The sequence below is a fragment of the Apteryx mantelli genome, chromosome 14 (genome assembly GCF_036417845.1).
Source record: "Apteryx mantelli isolate bAptMan1 chromosome 14, bAptMan1.hap1, whole genome shotgun sequence".
Lineage (NCBI taxonomy): Eukaryota > Metazoa > Chordata > Aves > Apterygiformes > Apterygidae > Apteryx > Apteryx mantelli.
In genome coordinates, this window is record NC_089991.1 from 22,202,321 (window position 1) to 22,221,306 (window position 18,986).

At 58.5% G+C, this 18,986-nt stretch overlaps 1 protein-coding gene across 3 annotated transcripts in view; it reads right to left on the bottom strand.

Annotated features, from left to right (window-relative positions):
* LOC106488064 (protocadherin gamma-C5) overlaps positions 1 to 18,986 on the bottom strand; it is a 230,036-nt gene that overhangs the window by 43,711 nt on the left and 167,339 nt on the right. Inside the window, exon 1 of one of the 3 annotated variants that reach the window (XM_067304640.1) lies at positions 15,405 to 18,077. The exons of 1 other annotated variant lie outside the window; for it this stretch is intronic. In XM_067304640.1, the coding sequence (XP_067160741.1) occupies positions 15,405 to 17,864 (2,460 nt within the window). In that variant the 5' untranslated portion in view covers positions 17,865 to 18,077. Of the gene's footprint in view, positions 1 to 10,705; positions 13,242 to 15,404; positions 18,078 to 18,986 lie in introns of those variants that run through there. One more of the 3 variants, XM_067304643.1, reaches the window with a different exon arrangement.

An 18,986-nucleotide genomic window follows, 5' to 3' on the forward strand; every position in this document is an offset into this window, starting at 1 on the left:
CACGGCACCGGGCGCGCCTGGGCGAGAAACAGCCAACTCCAGAGCTGCCTGTCGTACGTTTCGGGTTGTTGCTGTCAAAAACAAGTTGTGATACAGCGCTTTTCCAACGTTACAAACGCACAAAGGAATGAAACTACTGCAATTTCGGAGTTTAGTGTCTGTCATCCACGAAACGATGCAAAATTGTAATCGTGGAAAGGGAAGGGGACAAGGAAACCTGACACGGGAACGCCAAGAGCTCTGCCATAATCATAAGTTTAATAACGAACGAAAGGGGTTGGCTAGGAAAGAAAACTGACTCGAAATCAGCACCTAGGTGTTCGCTCGTTTATCTAAGACAGAGGAGCGTGTTCTGCAGAATTTCGCTGGAAATATTGCAGCTGATTATCTGTTATCCCGCATCTTGTCACAACTGACAGCATCGTAGAACGGCTGCAAATCACCCTTATCAATGTGAGATACACAGCACAGGCAAAGCAATAGGGAACTCGATCCTGGACACACGGCGTGTTCTCCTACACAGTCCTGCTAACTGCCGTGAACACATGGGATAGACTCAGAAGCAGAATATTTCAGCGCTTATATAAAGTCAACAATATAACACAGATCGGTGCAGTCTTTCATCTCTACTTGTTCAAAGATTTCCTTTCATACCTAATAATCAATGGTGAAAATTAAATCATATCAACGGTACTTACTACTAGTACATTCTTATCACCAGTCCATAGAATTTGAAAAAGTGTATGCTTCAAAGCGTTAAAATGCAACATTAGTAATCTTAAAAAAAAAAAAAAAAAGTTCTGGAGGAATTTAAAAACTCACAAGAAAAGTGCGTGAAAAAATATGTTAATATCCACCACAGCTCTACTGTGCCCGTAAGGACTAACACTTATGTCAATCTATCCATTCTGGACCTTCTTTATAACAAACCGTATCTGCAGACTCACCATCATGAAATGAAGTTTCTTTCTCATAAACCTCTACGCAACAAAATTCCAGTTAGTTTTCTCTCTTACATATGATCTCAGAAGACAATCCACAGTTCCCTTCGAGCTACAGTTCAAAAAACTTCAAGCCTCTTCACTTATTTACTCTGAAACGAGATCTGAAATTTTTGACTTTTTTTTCCAGCCCCTGGTACTTTCTTAATACGCTTGTCTCTTTCCTGAATTCTATTTACAGAACCATTTATCTTCCTAACATGTATATCGAAATTCTTAAGTATCTCTTAATATGAGTACACATACGACAATTACTCGTCTACATAATACTCGCAGGAGCAGTAAGATAGCCAAAAGTGGAGTACTGAGTACAACGCAAGGATTTCTCCACTCAGTAAAGGCACAGAAGATTAAACATTCCCATCTCTTATATTTCGAATGACCTGGGGACATCATCCCCCATTCGCTTATATGGGAAGCCAGAAAATTCAAGGCGATACCTCTCAGAGGTCCTGAAAACACCATTTGGACGGACAAGAGGAAAAGAAGAGGAAATATGTGGTAGCTAAGAGTAAGGGCGCCATCAGTTTATACACTGGGATTCCTTCAAACACGAGTTCAAGAGAAGTCACAGGCAGAGTCACTCACTCTTACAGTATTCGTAGACCCACCATGGCTCCAGAGGAGTCAGTCTCAGCAGCAACCGGTGGACCCAAGCCACCTTCCCGCTCAGCTCCAAGCTCTAAGCGACAGTCAGGCACCAGCTCCGGCTCCCCGGTGAAAGGAAGACGGAAGGAGAATGTTAAATCACTGGTGTGCACGACGGGGACAGGACATGAAGAAAATCAAGCCGGAAGGGAAAACGGACGAAAGGACCACAGAGTCGCAGCCCTCACTAAGTGAACAGACCGGGGTAAATCTTAAATCTACTTCACTAAGCTGTCTGAGACACGAAATGAAGGAATCACTGGAACAAGATGAAAGGTCTGTCTCAGTTTCGGACCCTCGAGAGCCTTTTCCCATCGCTCCCCTCAATGCTCACACGATCACCCGCCGGTAAAACTCACCCCCGTAGTAACTCGTTCACTGGCGACAGAAACGTTACCAACACAACCGCGAGCGTCACATGTCGGTTCTAAAGGGCAGTTCGCGGAAGTTTATCCGCGAAAGTTCGCGGATAAGATAGGCAGTCTAAAGGAAAAGATTCAAGACAATCTCTCCGAGCTATTCAGCCGTGAGCTGGGAGGCGATGTCGAATGACCGCCATTCCCAGGTGGAGTAAGAGTGGAAAAGAGAAGGGCTGCACAAGCTCACTGGCGAGGCCGAGGACGGTATATCTCACCTGTGCTGAGCTGTCTGGGCTCAGACCTTCCTTTCCGGACTGACTCCTTGAGACGGGGTCCTCCAGTAGGAGACGGTCCGTCAGTGCTGCCGCCCCTGGTCTAAGAAACGTAAAGTCTTTCTGGACCGACTCAGAGGCCGAAGAAACTTCGTAGGAATAGGGCAAAGGCAGCGTGCTGCTACAGTAGGTGTAAGGTGCTTTGGAGCCCAGGCTGGAATACAGTTCCTTGTCGGAGGTTATGAAGACGGGAGGGCTCCTCGGCCTTCGGCATTTAAAAAACAAAATCATAATGACTGTAAAAACGAATAACAAGGAAACCACAGCGAGCGCCACTACGAGAATGATATTTAAATCAGACGTCAACTCGGATTCAGCGTGTCTGTCGCTCAGCGCCGGCAGCGCCTCCTGCAAGCTCTCGGCCAGCACCACGTGCAGCGTGGCCGTGGCCGACAGCGCCGGCTGCCCGTGGTCCTTCACCGCCACCACCAGGCGCTGCCTCGCCGCGTCGCGCTCCGACACGGCCCGCGCCGTGCGCACCTCGCCGCTGTGCAGCCCCAGCCCGAACAGCGCCGGCTCCGTCGCCTGCACCAGCTCGTACGACAGCCACGCGTTGCGCCCCGAGTCCGCGTCCACCGCCACCACCTTGGCCACCAGGTAGCCGGCCTCGGCCGACCGCGGCACCACCTCGAACGGGCCCGCGACCGGGCTCCCCGCCGCCGCCGACGACGACGAGGACGCCGGCGCCGGCCACAGCACCTGCGGCGCGTTGTCGTTGAGGTCCACCACGAAGACGCGCACCGTCGCCGTCGAGCTCCGCGCCGGCGACCCGCCGTCCTGCGCCCTCACCTCCACGGCGAACTCGCGGCACTGCTCGTAGTCGAAGGAGCGCTGCGCGTACAGCGCGCCGCTCCGCGCCTCCACCGACACGTAGGGCGCCGCCGCCGCCGCCTCGCCCGCGCTGCCGCCCACCAGCCAGTAGCTCACGCGCCCGTTGGCGCCCGCGTCCGCGTCCCGCGCGCGCACGCGCAGCACCGCCGCGCCCGCCGCGTTGTTCTCCGCCACGTAGGCGCTGTAGGCGGCTTCCTCGAACACCGGCGCGTTGTCGTTCACGTCCGACACGGCCAGCGCCAGCGCCGCGCGGCTGCAGAGCGCCGGGCTGCCCCGGTCGCTGGCGAGCACCGTCACGTTGTGCTCGGCCGCCCGCTCCCTGTCCAGCGCGCTCGCCGTCACCACCTTGTAGGAGCTGCCCGACGACGCCACGATCGCGAACGGCGACTCGCCCTCCAGCTCGCACCGCACCTTCCCGTTGTCGCCAGAGTCCCGGTCTCGCACCTTGAGGAGCGCCACGACGGTGCCGGGCGGCGAGTCCTCGGGCACCGGGCTCGACACCGACAACGTCGTGATCTCGGGCGCGTTGTCGTTCACGTCCAGCACCTCCACCTCCACTTTGCAGTGCGCCACCAGCCCACCGCCGTCCCTCGCCTCCACCAGCAGCGTGTAGCCCCGCGTGTCTTCGAAGTCCAGCGCCTCCTTCAGCGTGATCATCCCGGTCTCTGCGTTCAGACCGAATTGCCGAAGGACCTTGGCTGGCACTTTGTCGAAGCTGTAGGTGATGTGGGCGTTGGTGCCGTCGTCGCCGTCGGAGGCGGAGACATGCAGCACGGAGGAGCCCGGCGGCGCGTCCTCGCGCAGTCTCGCCCGGTACCGGTCCTGCGCGAACACGGGCGCGTTGTCGTTGGCGTCGGTGACGTTAACCCAGAGCTGGGCGGTGCCGGTGCGAGGCGGCTCGCCGCCATCCACCGCCGTCAGGACCAGGTGCAGGCTCTGCTCGCTCTCGCGGTCCAGCGCGCGGCGCAGCACCAGCTCCGCGAACTTGCTGCCGTCCTGGCTCTCCTTCACTTCCACCGCGAAGTAGGCGTTGGCCTCCAGCTCGTAGCCCTGCAGGGAATTCCGGCCCACGTCCGCATCCACGGCATTTCCCAAGTGAAACCGGGCGCCGGGAGAAGTTAACTCATTGATCTCGAAGTGGATGTTCTCTTGCAGGAAGACCGGCGAGTTGTCGTTGATGTCCTGGATGGCCACGTCGACGTGGAAAACGTTGAGCGGGTTCTGCACCACCGCCTCGAAGCTGACCGAGCAGGACGCAGAGTCGCCGCACATCTCCTCCCGGTCCAGCCTCTCGCTCACGTACAGGTGCCCGTTCTCCGCGCTCACGGCGAAGTAGTGCTTCTCCGAGCTGATCCGCAGCTGCCGTGCCGGCAGCTCTGCCGGGCTGAGCCCCAGGTCCCGCGCCAGCGGCCCCACCACGGAGCCGCTGCCCGTTTCCTCGGCAATCGCGTAGCGCAGCCGCTCCGGCGCCGCCCGGCAGCCCGACGACAGCAGCCAAGCGCACAGCAGCACTGCCCCGGCTCCCATCGAGCTTTGCCTTTCGCTGTGCCGGCTTTCCATTTTCAGCAGTCCGCGCTGCGCTCCGTCCTCCCGCCCCTTCCCTTCCTTCCGTGCCCGTCCGGCACTCGCGGGCACCGCAGCGCGGGGCGGCGATCCCGGGGCCGCCTCGGCCGCTGCTGATCTCCGCCAATCTGCTTCGTGCTCTCCTTTCTCTCCGCGGAGAGTCCTGCACCCCGCCTGCGCTGTCTACTCGCAAAATGTCCTCTAGCAAGGTAAGAATTGCAGGGGAGACGAGAATCGTCTTGTCCACCGCTCGCTGCCTCTCCCGCCGGCCGCTCGGTCGTTCTCGCCCTCCCAGCGGGTGTTTCTGCCTGTGCCGGTCCCCGCCCGCCCGGCGCTGTGCGAGCGAGCAGCCGCCGCGCGGGAGGCTGCGGCGGCTCCGGCTCCGGCTCCGGCTCCGGCTGCGGCTCTGGCTGCGGCTCTGGCTGCGGCTGCGGCGCAGCATCGGGCAACAGCGGCACCCGGAGTCCCCACGCCGCCACTGCAGCGGCGACGGGTGTGCGGCGCCCCCGTCACTGCCCCATCCAGCCGCATCCAGCAGTGGGGCCTGAAACGGCGCCGTCAGCTACCCGGGAGCGCAACGGAGAGGCGCTGCTTTGTGGATATGAGATTCACCTTTGGCTTTCCCGAGTTTTCTCATCCACTGGGAAAGGGAGGTCAAACGACTTTGGTAAAGAAAAGGAGTCTGGGTGGGGAATGTGCAAGGGAGCAGTGAAGGAGCGCACAGGGTGTGTACACCGGGGCACAAACGAGTACAATAAGTTCAGGAAGGTACATGGTACAGCGTATATTGATTACCTCTGATATCTTTTGAGAGCATCCGCTAGTGCTGGGGGCTAACTTCCCCAGCTCTTTTATTTTTAGGAGATCTGACGAGCCACAGTAGCAAAGTATTTCAGAAGATGAGCTACTGTGGAAAGGAAGCAGCGAATCCACCATGTACAACAGTTTATCTGAGGCGAGTCTTGGTTATACTCTATTATTTTATACACCTTTGGGAGTGACAGAGGCTCAGTGCTTTGGGAGAACACGGCAAGCTATTACTGTCTAGAACAGCAGTATCAGTATATGCTGCCAGTTTCATGAACTATGGAGATCACAAGTTCTAGTTTTAGAACAGTGAACACATCCCTTTTAAATCCTCCTTTTAGAAATGTTTCTCTTGGTGAACGGGATAAGCAAATAAACATAAGAGCATAGATGAGAAGCAAAAATAGACCCGTGTATTTCCTACTCCCAGGGTGCTCCAATTGCCAATGTGTTATTCCATGAATTGTAAAGAGGAACAATTATCTACTGCTCTGTGGTAGCGGCTGACTTAGGTGCTTGCAGCCCACTAAAACCAACATTCCAGGTACAAATTCAAGTAAGGTAAAGGACTAGTAGAAACAAAAATAAGGAAACTCCCACAAAAGAAAGCTCAGTAAAGCTTTGAAGAAAGGCAAAAACTTGAGAAAGGACTAGTTTAAAGATGACAGAACAACAGCAACATACATTTTGCAGCAAGAAAGCACAGAACATTCCAGGAGTGGGGTGGACTGAAGAATGGAAAATAAAACATTATTGAATACAACACCAACAGAAAAGAGCTTAATCATCCATAGTACACATTATTATGACAGCACTACCTGTATGGTAAGCTAACGATCATGAGAGGAAAAACAAGATGTCTTGCACTGCAGACACGGCCTAAGGGCTCCTGGTCCCAATATCTATACTGAACGTGATGGGGAAAGTAATTGCCTTCTTGACAAGATCATTACAGCATTCAGTGAGTTCTCACTACTTCCACTTTTGCCCCTGATGTCATCCCAAAAAAGTTGCCTACCAGTGCTATTAGGTTCCAGAGTACACACGGCATTCAAACATTATTGGTCACATGAACACTGTAAAGCTGGAGGCATGCAGAGGATGCCAGCGTGACAGCATTCCCACAGAGAGGCAAGTGTTCAGAAGACTTCAGACCGTCAATCACAACCCCTCACCACCCTTCGCCAAAAAAAAAAAAAAGAAAAAAAAGAAAAAGAAAAAGAAAAGGTCTCAGAAACGGTATCTCTTGAAGGCCTGAAGAAAATGGGAGAGATGCACTGCAATTCTCCTGCTCTTTCTCAGTGTTGGCCACTTCCGGGAACGGGGACAGCCATCGCTCGATTCCCACCCTACAAAACCGAGAAGAGATGAAAAACTGGAACATGCATCTTCCATAAACAACAGGTGTATATATATATATATATATATGGGGTTTTTTTTAGAGCACAGTTCTAAGCTGGGGCAGTGTTCACTGAACTGCATGGCCTCCGACCTGAGAGGTCCAATGAGATTCAGCCCCAAAGGTTTCAGTTCCCCTGAGAAATAACAAGGCATTCTGTCCTCTCGGAATGACATCAAGGACTCCACATGCCACTGGGAACCATGCTCCAGCTTGCTCGCTCACACTTCGCCCAGACTTCCAAGGCCTAAGGATAGGCTGCCGCCTATAAACATACAGTTGTTTATCTCCACTCACAAGCCGGTAGAGTACCTTGGGAAGAGCACAACGGTGATCCCCTACTCAGGTCAAGTGGTGCCTCTCTCGTATGCACATACATTTCACACCTCGAAACTTAGCAAGCAGTCATGCCGCTCTTCCAGCCTCTTACTCCATCCACAGCTTGGAGCTCAGTGTTCTCCCAAAGCAGGGAAGTCCAGCAGGCAACCAGCAATATGCAGGCACACCTAGGAACGGTCTCCCGAAGGAGGTAGCAGCACCTCTGATTTGGAAAACGCACACTGCATTCTGATACATCACCTTCACCCTTCTGTCACTACCCACCCATTAACATCTAACCTGACGAACATGCTGACACAACAACAAGTGGAAGACACACCCAACACAGCGAAAGGCCCAGGTGGCTCTGCTTCCCTCCACGCCACGCCTGAACCTCTCACTTCTCTTCCACGCAGTGATGCGATGGGGATTTATCACAGTGCTTTAGAGCCACCACAAGACTGTGCTATCTCCGTGCTCAGCTCCCTCCCTCCTGCAGCTGATGGCTCTTCTCTGTGGATCCCAGACACAGCCAGGAAATTCATTGTCCCCACAAAGGATCCTCCTGCCTCATTTCCCCACCACCGAGGCAAGAGCGATGGGCAGGCTCAGAACACGCCACAAGTGTCACTGCTTTTCCTAGCTCCTTCCCCGCATGATGGTGGTCCTCAGCACCTAGAAGCAAAGTCAAATCAATACAGCCCCTTGTTTCCCTCCTTAGCCAAGGCCACATCTGGCTGCAACAGGGACACATGCACCCTGGCGTGCATGTCCTTAGTTACAAGGAAAAATGATTTCACACTGTTGTGCTTGAGACCCTGTTGCCTTGGGGAGCTTCTAGGCAAAAGTCCTGTTACCCAGCCTTATCCAGCCTTAGGATATCATGTTCAGCTGAAATTATTTCTGCCTGCAACTGTGACCTTCCTTCTGCTATTGGAGAAGGCCTGGTTCCAGTCCTGGGCTATGCAGGATGGCACACCGAGAGGCAGGCCATGTGTCTGCAGGCCTCTAAGAGAGCAGAACAGCCCAGAAGTAGCTGGTATTTGCCAGAAGCACTCTGCACCAGACTATACCACGTTAGTGTGTGGCCAGCTTGAAAGAGGGGCATCAGAGGTGACACGCGTGTGCAGTAACGACAGACTCTTTATCACAAAGCAGTAGCTCAGACCTCTCTGTCATTTTGGATTATTAATGTTACTGAAACCTCCAACCGACTCCTTTGAGGCAATCATTTCACGGGTGTAATTTACAGCTGTTTTGCCACAACTCTGCCTAAAAAGGCACCCGCAGAGCATCTGGAAAGTCAGTGAGCCCTCAAGTTGCAAGCTAGGCCCTAAATCCTTACTTTGGGCTATATAAAGAGGGGTCTGTTTTCACAAGTTGTCATCAGTGTGCATGGATCTTTGTACCATACGGCCCTCCTGTGCCTAGGAAGCCAGAAGTGTGAATGTCTTCTTGTAGATCTCCTCCAGAATCTAAGTCTCATGGGGGCTAGAACAGCGTATATGAGAGATTCTGGTTTAGCTTCTCTGCTTCATCTGCCTCACATGTAAGAATTCAGTCTTCAGATGGTTGCGAGCTTGTCTGGGGAGTTCAGCGTTTGCTGCAAAACAATGCTGACAGGTTCAAAAGCAAAAGCCCACTCTGTAAATGTGAACTAGGAAGACATGTAGCAAACCAAGCTTGCAGGTGGCCCAGGCCTGGGGAACCTACATGCAGCTGTGATGACACTCTCCATCATGGTGTTAAAAGGCCATACAGGTGGGAAAATGAGTTTCACACAGGAATTAGGAGGCATTGGAGTCAAGCAGCACCTTTGTATATACGAAGTTATTGCCTGAAGACACATTCATCAGAGCATTGTCACCACCTTCAAGGACAGGCATAACAGAGTCTTAGCATACCTGCCGCAGGCGTTGGCACAAGGCAACGAAATCAAAATATTGCCTAGCCAGCTGCACTGCTGACCCACATTTCCCGCACTTTCTCACTCAGCCTCCCACCCTCAGTGCACTGCCTGACAACCCTTTACTTGCAACACGGATAATATCTGACCTTAGGCCGTATATAGGCCATAGGTGAGAGCATGGCGTTCAGTGACATACTAAGCAAACATGTGTTCATCACAGCCTGTTTTCAGCTGAAAACATTAAAGGTATCTATGGAAACTGCTCCTCCACTCGTACATTTACAGCAGATATCATCTTTAAACCATTATCACACACTTTGAGGCCTAGCGGCTAGAATTTGAAGCCTACTGAAATGAAGGAATCATAGCATGATTTTTAGTTTATGTCACTTGCAAGAGGTATATAATAAAGGTATCTAGTAAGTAACAGCTACTGAGGAGGCTCCTCACAAAGCTCACAGCATAGACCACAGCCACATTTCCTCAGTCACACAACAATAAATAAGACTGGATGAAACTGCAGCTGTGGATGGAATATAACAACTAAGACCAACGTTTCCACCCATCTTCTATTCACTTAGAATTAGAATTCAGACAACTTTTCAGCCAGCCCTATGGCTACACAAACAGAATTCTTCAGCCTGAATAAACATAGTACAACAAAGGTCCAAGTGATGACCCAGCAACGCGGCCTCATATAGGCTCTTTTTGAACTTATATCTCTCTGAAGACAAGGCGACATTTGGCTGCAACAGGGACACATGCGCCCTGGCGTGCACCTCGTCGGAAGCCTGCGTGCTCATCAGCAAAGAAACCTCCTACTCTCTGGGAACAAAGGCTCACCTCGTTCTGCCACGAAGGGACAGAAAGTCTCTCTGTGAACACGCTCTTCCTCCTCACCAAGGTCTTCCTCACCAGCAAATGCTCACACTCTACTTCAGACCGACTAAGACACCCAGCAGGGTCACCTACCCGTAGGCAGCACATCTTTACACAGAATCTCGCGCTGCCTAAATGCTTGTGATTCCATTACGCGCCTACTGATTACATCCGTTTGAAAGAGTTAGTAGCAGATGAAAAGGGCGTGTTGTAAGAGGAGGGTGATAACATCAGCGACCGACTGACAGGCTTTCTACAAATTGCAAAGAACAAGCCGATCACGAAGAAAATACATCAAAAAAAAAAAAGAAAAGAGTTTACGTTTCTGACAGTTGCGCACCACCTGTAGAGCTGCAAAAGCAAATTATAGCGGCAAGAAGATTCAAATACCCAGCCCGAGGAGCAGGCAATTCAAAACAAAAGCACGCACACACATCCCACACTCCATGCCAACCCTAACGCTGCCACAGTAATGCAGCGGTCAGCTCGCAGGAACAAGAGAGAAACACCGATATATTGGGTGCGTGCATCTTTGCCTGATTGGCCTCTACTCAGAGCTAGGGCTGTGTAGGGGTAACACAGAGCACGGCCGGAGAAGCGCGCAGCAGCAGCACAGCGAAGCTTAAAAGGAGCGTAAGGGTCTCGCTGGATGGACTCACCAGCAGGGCGTCTCCGCTGTCGCCGCGGGCGCTCGAGGGCTCTTCGGGCAGCAGCGGCGCGCCTTTGTCGGGCGGCGGCGCGGCCGGCAGCGTGTCGGAGCAGCTGCCGGCCGGACAGCGGAGCTGGCTCTTGCGCGAGTCGGCCGTGAGCGAGACGTCGTGCGAGTAGGAGTGCAGGAAGGCGCGGACGCCGTCGATGCCCACGAAGTGCGAGGCCGGGACGGCGCGCAAGGCGCCGCTGCCCGCGGCCAGCAGCCGGGAGCGGCGCCAGCGGCGCAGGCGCAGCGCCAGCAGCGCCAGCAGGAAGGCGAGGAAGAGGCAGCACACGGCCGCCACGGCCACCACGAGCCAGCGCGTGAGGCTGCCGCCGGGCTCGCCCGGCGCCGCCGCGCCGCCCAGGTCCGCCAGCAGCTCGGCCACGCTCTCGGCCAGCACCACGGTCAGCGTGGCCGTGGCCGACAGCGCCGGCTGCCCGTGGTCCTTCACCACCACCAGCAGGCTCTGCCGCAGCGCGTCGCGCGCCAGCGGCAACCGCGCCGTGCGCACCTCGCCGCTGTGCAGCCCCACGCGGAAGAGCCCCGGCTCCGTGGCCTTGGCCAGCTCGTAGGACAGCCAGGCGTTCTGCCCCGAGTCCGCGTCCACCGCCACCACCTTGGCCACCAGCGCGCCGGGCTCCGCCGAGCGCGGCGCCAGCTCCACGCCCGTCCAGCCCGCGCCCGGCGCCGCCGGCGGGTACAGCACCTGCGGCGCGTTGTCGTTCTCGTCCACGATGAAGAGCCGCACCGACACGTTGCTGCTCAGCGCCGGCGCGCCGCCGTCCTCCGCCCGCACCCACAGCCCCACCTCGCGCACCTCCTCGTAGTCGAAGGAGCGCAGCGCGTACAGCGCGCCCGTCTCCGCGTGCACCGACACGTACGACGAGAGCGGCGCGCCCCGCACCTGCGCCTCGCACAGCCGGTACCGCACGCGCGCGTTCTGCCCCCAGTCCGCGTCCGCCGCGCGCACCGTCAGCACCAGCGCGCCCTTGGCGTTGTTCTCGGGCAGCCAGGCGCTGTAGCGCGCCTCCGCGAACACCGGCGCGTTGTCGTTCACGTCCAGCACCCGCAGCGGCAGCACCGCGCTGCTCCACAGCGCCGGCGACCCGCCGTCCGTCGCCCGCACCGTCACGTTGTACTCCGGCACCTCCTCGCGGTCCAGCTGCCTCGCCGTCACCACGCTGTAGTAGCTGCCCAGCGAGCTCCGCAGCCGGAACGGCAGACCCGCGCCCAGCGAGCACCTCACCTCCCCGTTCGCTCCCGAGTCCCTGTCCTGCACGTGCAGCAGGGCCACCACCGTCCCGGCGGGAGAGTCCTCCGACACCGCGCTCAGCAGCGACCGCACGGAGATCTCGGGCGCGTTGTCGTTCACGTCGGTCACAGCGATCACGACTTTCGCCGTGTCGAAAAGGCCCCCGCCATCCTTTGCCTGCACCCCCAGCTCGTACGAGTCGCCTTCCTCGAAGTCCAGGCTCCTCACCAGGGTGATCGCTCCCGTTTCCGTGTCCAGCTGGAATATTTCCGATGCAATGTCCGTGCTTTTCTTCAGTGAGTACTTCACCTCTCCGTTGAGCCCGGCGTCGGCATCGGTGGCTCTGACGGTGAGCAGGGTGGAGCCCACGGGCACGTCCTCCCGCACGCGCACCGTGTACAGCGCCTGGCTGAACACCGGCGCGTTGTCGTTCGCGTCCAGCACGACCACGCGGATCCGCGCCGTGCCCGTCCGCGCCGGCTCCCCGCCGTCCAGCGCCCTCAGCACCAGCTCGTGAAACGCGCCTTCCTCCCGGTCCAGCGCCTTCGCCAGCACCAGCTCGGGGTGTTTCTCCCCATCGGGTCCCGTTTGCACATCCAGACCGAAGTGCTCGTCGCCGCTCAGCTCGTAGCGCTGCAGGGAATTGCTCCCGCTGTCCGGGTCATGAGCCTCAGCCAGGGGAAACCGCGACCCCGGCGCTGTTGTCTCGCTCATTTTCTCCTCCAGCTGCACTTCCTTGAAAACGGGCGCGTTGTCGTTAATGTCTCTGACTTCCACTTCGATTGCATAAACCTTCATTTCGCCCTCCACTATCACCTCACAGCGCAGCACGCATTTCTCCACCAGCCGGCAGACCTGCTCTCTGTCTATCCGTTCCGCCGTCACTAAATGCCCGGTCTTCTCATGCAGAGCAAAATATTGCCTCCTACCTTCGGAAACGACATGGGCGCCGCGGTGGCGGAGCGCCGCCAGCTCCAGCCCCAGGTCCTTGGCCACGTCGCCCACGAAGGAGCCCTTCTGCAGCTCCTCGGGCACCGAGTAGCGCAGCTGCCCCCACGCCAGCTCCCACGCCGCCACCAAGGCGCACCACAGCAGCGCTCGCCCTCTCCGGCCCCAGCGTCTTGGCGCCCCGCTCATTGCCCTGCCGACCGGGACGCGCCGCCGCCGCCGCTCCGCTCCCCCGCCTGCACCGTGCGGCGCGGGTCCGGCACGGCCGGCGCCGAGGCGAGAGCTCAGCGGCGCCGACTCCTGCCGGGAGGGTCCTGCCTCCTGCCTTGCGGCTCAGGCCGGATCTCTCCCCGAGCCGTGTTACGGCGGGCGGGGCGGCTGCATCTCACCGCGCTCCGCTCCCGCCTGGTGAACAGCGGCGCCCGCAGCCTCGGCCGGCAATTGCAGGACTGCAAAGAGAAGTTTTTGACTCACATATCAGACTGACCAAGAAAACACAACAGTTTGGCTTTTTTCTTCTTCTTCTTCTTCATAAGCGATTCTCTTTTTGCTTGTACACCGCGTCAAAAAAAACAACGGTGTTTTTTTCCATCATGTGATAAGCCTTTACCTAAGTACACACTACACAGCCTTAGCCTGGGGTTTCTTTGTCTCCGTGTGTCCGTATTTCCAGCTGACCGTTGTTCTGACCGTCAGTCCTACTGCCCAGCTGGGCGTCCAGACACGCTTGGCTTGTGTGGGGCATTTCAAAAAGCTGCTTTCATTGACGCTTCAGGTTTTCCTGAATGCTCACCTAGTGACACAGGACTAGCGCCCGTCTCCCCAAGGAGAAACAGGGCTACGTTGAGTGCTTGCTGCCCGCTACGGCAAGAAGCGCTTCTGCCCAGTGGTCGGCACCTTGCGACGCACTACGTTTCACCTCCAACATCAGGGAGACGTGGAGGGAGGAAGGAAGGAGCTTTCTCCCTTTGCCTTCAGCGACGCCGTGATGCATTCTAGTATTCTCCGGCCCAGCACTCGGGCTCTTCAGAAAGACAATACAGGGTCTGCAGGAGTTCCACTGGAAGCCCACATGTTTGCTACCCAGCGACTCTGACAAGCCACTGCCCTCTGTCAGAAGGGGGAGTGGGTTAGCCTCCCTGGAATGGCCACAAAAGAGGACAGCTTCACACAGTGAAGAAAACCAGTGACAGTGTCAAAAAAGCATCTTCGAGGAAGAAAAAAAGGAAATAAAGACCCCCCATCCGAACAGCAGAATGAGCCACGCGACTGATTCGGGGAATGCATTCAACCATCCGATTATACTGCCTTTTTTTTTTCTCTTATCTGACCCACGGTTTTCGCGCAGAGCACAGCCCTCCCCCCCACTCCATTTTTCCTGTTCCGTATGCTCTGGTACCCCCATCACACTTCCATCCCCACCCAGACCCGCATTTCCAGCTCTTTCAGCAGTCTGCAGAAATGAGGAATACGAGGCCCAAAGCGCAATTCAGCCTAGAACAAAATAACGGGTAATCCCTCGTCCCAAACAACGGTGGCACCTACAGGAGGAAATCCCGCTCATTCTTCCACCCGATTCTACTATAGCCTTACAAACCCAAGGTGGGAGGGAAAAGACCAACGACCTCACTCCCAGGCACACGGTTCTGCCCCTCACGCAGCCACTCTGCTCTAAAGCGGCCGCTTCGACAAGAACACCCCAAAACCACAACACATGACAGCGCTCATCCTGCCGAGGCGAGGCCGCTGAAGAAAGCAGGAGACGAAAACGAGCAGGAGATGAGGGCTCAAAGGGACGTATCAGAGCACTCATCCCGAATCACGCAGGGCAATCAGGCCCGGCCAAAGCGACGGTCCCACGAGTGCTATCGTTTGCGGAGCAGCCTTCCTCCAGAACCTGGCAGGGCAGGCAGCGACTTGGGGATCAGGCGTCGCACACCCACACGCCGCACACACAGGCCGCCCCTCCCGCCCACCCTCTCCACACCCCACGCATTCAGCGGCGTGAGCACACCCGGCCTCGATGCGCTCACCACGCGGGGAAAATGAGGAAACAAAACAACCCGCCTCGTCCTCAGATGTCACTCACATTCGCCCACTCCCCACAAGCAGAATCAGGAGACCTCAGAATACATACAGTGGGGGTCCGCATTCACCGTTACTGACGCATACCGCTTCAAACAGCACTACTCTCCCGGCCACGACCTCCCAAGTGAGCCCACGCGCGTGTACGCTGATGACCCCACGGGCGCCGTGTTTCAGTTCCTGCTCTTAGTCACGAAACAAGGGCTCATCCCTTCTCATTACAGCACACAAGTGCAAACGACAGAAGCCCCCGCCGCCACCCGGTGCCGCGCGCACACACACGCGCGCACACACACGCACACGCACACGCACACGCACAAAGAGATTTGGTGAGAAGAGAAGGAAGGGTGCGAGAAGACGGCTGGGTCGGCTTACAGACCTGCACTGCGTCGGGGTCCGGCGGCGGCTCCGCCGGGGCACGGCTGCTGCTCGGCGTCAGCATCCCGGGCGGGTCCCCGCTGAGAAGATCCTCGACGGCCCGGCTGGCGAGCGGGGCCGGCAGCAAAGCGCACTCCGCCACGGCGCGGCCCGGGGCCACGCACAGGTTGTAGGAGTAGGGCAAGGTGCCCTCGCAGAAGTCGGCCGGGAAGGCGGCGCCGGCCACGGAGAGCCGCTCGGCGCCCAGGCAGCGCAGCACGGCGGGCGGCCCGGCGCGGCGCACCCGCGCCGCCACGGCCAGCGCCACGCTCAGCACGAACAAGGCGGAGAGCAGCGCCAGCGCCAGCACCAGGTAGAACTGCAAATCCGCCGGCGACTCGCCGCCCGCCGCCCGCTCGCTCAGCGCCGGCAGCGCCTCCTGCAAGCTCTCGGCCAGCACCACGTGCAGCGTGGCCGTGGCCGACAGCGCCGGCTGCCCGTGGTCCTTCACCGCCACCACCAGGCGCTGCCTCGCCGCGTCGCGCTCCGACACGGCCCGCGCCGTGCGCACCTCGCCGCTGTGCAGCCCCAGCCCGAACAGCGCCGGCTCCGTCGCCTGCACCAGCTCGTACGACAGCCACGCGTTGCGCCCCGAGTCCGCGTCCACCGCCACCACCTTGGCCACCAGGTAGCCGGCCTCGGCCGACCGCGGCACCACCTCGAACGGGCCCGCGACCGGGCTCCCCGCCGCCGCCGACGACGACGAGGACGCCGGCGCCGGCCACAGCACCTGCGGCGCGTTGTCGTTGAGGTCCACCACGAAGACGCGCACCGTCGCCGTCGAGCTCCGCGCCGGCGACCCGCCGTCCTGCGCCCTCACCTCCACGGCGAACTCGCGGCACTGCTCGTAGTCGAAGGAGCGCTGCGCGTACAGCGCGCCGCTCCGCGCCTCCACCGACACGTAGGGCGCCGCCGCCGCCGCCTCGCCCGCGCTGCCGCCCACCAGCCAGTAGCTCACGCGCCCGTTGGCGCCCGCGTCCGCGTCCCGCGCGCGCACGCGCAGCACCGCCGCGCCCGCCGCGTTGTTCTCCGCCACGTAGGCGCTGTAGGCGGCTTCCTCGAACACCGGCGCGTTGTCGTTCACGTCCGACACGGCCAGCGCCAGCGCCGCGCGGCTGCAGAGCGCCGGGCTGCCCCGGTCGCTGGCGAGCACCGTCACGTTGTGCTCGGCCGCCCGCTCCCTGTCCAGCGCGCTCGCCGTCACCACCTTGTAGGAGCTGCCCGACGACGCCACGATCGCGAACGGCGACTCGCCCTCCAGCTCGCACCGCACCTTCCCGTTGTCGCCAGAGTCCCGGTCTCGCACCTTGAGGAGCGCCACGACGGTGCCGGGCGGCGAGTCCTCGGGCACCGGGCTCGACACCGACAACGTCGTGATCTCGGGCGCGTTGTCGTTCTCGTCTGTGATCTCTACGTGCACCTTGCAGTGACCGCGGAGCCCGCCGCCGTCCCTCGCTTCCACTCCGAACGTGTACTCATGCCTCTCCTCGAAATCCAGAGTCCCTTCATTTCGGATGGCGCCGCTGTCGCTGTCTATGCTGAAGACAGCGCGGACAGCCTCCGGCACGTTGCTGAAGCCGTACGACACTCGGCCGTTGGAGCCCGCGTCCGCATCCGTGGCTCGCACCTGCAGCACCAGCGACCCCGCCGGCAGGTTCTCCCGCACTCGCGCCTCGTAGGCGCTTTTGCTGAACACGGGCGCGTTGTCATTGAGGTCTGTCACGCTGATGCGAAGCTGCACAGTCCCCGACCTCGCTGGAGCCCCGCCGTCCACCGCCGTCAGCACCATCTGAAAGGAGCTCTGCTTCTCGCGATCCAAAGCTGCTTCTAGCACCAGCTCGGGCTGCCGGCTTCCATCCGGGCTCTCCGTCACTGCCAGGGAGAAGGACGGGTTTTGAGTGAGCTGGTAGCTGAGCAGCGAGTTGCTTCCTACATCCGGATCTTGCGCCATCTCCAGCGGAAATCGCGCACCCGGAACAGTCCATTCACCGATCTCCAGATCGAGAGCAGCCTTGCTGAAGACCGGCGAGTTGTCGTTGATGTCCTGGATGGCCACGTCGACGTGGAAAACGTTGAGCGGGTTCTGCACCACCGCCTCGAAGCTGACCGAGCAGGACGCAGAGTCGCCGCACATCTCCTCCCGGTCCAGCCTCTCGCTCACGTACAGGTGCCCGTTCTCCGCGCTCACGGCGAAGTAGTGCTTCTCCGAGCTGATCCGCAGCTGCCGTGCCGGCAGCTCTGCCGGGCTGAGCCCCAGGTCCCGCGCCAGCGGCCCCACCACGGAGCCGCTGCCCGTTTCCTCGGCAATCGCGTAGCGCAGCCGCTCCGGCGCCGCCCGGCAGCCCGACGACAGCAGCCAAGCGCACAGCAGCACTGCCCCGGCTCCCATCGAGCTTTGCCTTTCGCTGTGCCGGCTTTCCATTTTCAGCAGTCCGCGCTGCGCTCCGTCCTCCCGCCCCTTCCGTTCCTTCCGTGCCCGTCCGGCACTCGCGGGCACCGCAGCGCGGGGCGGCGATCCCGGGGCCGCCTCGGCCGCTGCTGATCTCCGCCAATCTGCTTCGTGCTCTCCTTTCTCTCCGCGGAGAGTCCTGCACCCCGCCTGCGCTGTCTACTCGCAAAATGTCCTCTAGCAAGGTAAGAATTGCAGGGGAGACGAGAATCGTCTTGTCCACCGCTCGCCGCCTCTCCCGCCGGCCGCTCGGTCGTTCTCGCCCTCCCAGCGGGTGTTTCTGCCTGTGCCGGTCCCCGCCCGCCCGGCGCTGTGCGAGCGAGCAGCCGCCGCGCGGGAGGCTGCGGCGGCTCCGGCTCCGGCTGCGGCTCTGGCTGCGGCTCTGGCTGCGGCTGCGGCGCAGCATCGGGCAACAGCGGCACCCGGAGTCCCCGCGCCGCCACTGCAGCTCGCCCGCAGCAGCCCAGGGCCCCGCGAAAGCTCCATGCTGCGGCCGCGCTCTCCCCAAGGGAGCTCATCATCCAAGAGCTGCTCCGTAGCAGCCTCCAGGCGTTACCGTGTGCCAGCCCGTGCTGTCACAGACCGTGGCCTCGGGGAAGCCATCAGTCGTCTTCTCTGGGATCGGCTTCGGTAAGTCAGAGCTGCGGTTTCTGTCGTTTGCACCGAAGGTGGTATCGTGGGAAGGTGATGCAAGAATGCTCAAGGGCTTTCTCAATGTTTGCACCCTCCCTAAAGTGGTAGAACCGTCACTCCATTCCCACAGCCTGCACAGACTGTAACTGATGCAAAGCTAGAGCACATCTCCTCCGTAAAGTAACTCGCTTTCAAGGCTGAGACCTAATCTACAGTCTGTCAGCCTGCAGGGAGTGTCTGATGCCCTGAAGGGATTCACCATCAAAGCATTTAACTTCCCCTAGTAGATGTCCTGCCATAATGATGACAACGGCTCTCTAACCTGCCGTGCTCTAGTGAGGCTTCTAGCCCTTCGCCCATACTTGTCTGGCCTACGAATAGGCTGTAATCTGCAAACAAATGATACTGAGTCTCCATTTAAGAGAGAGCAGAACATATTTTGTATGAGCACCAGGGTGGTTC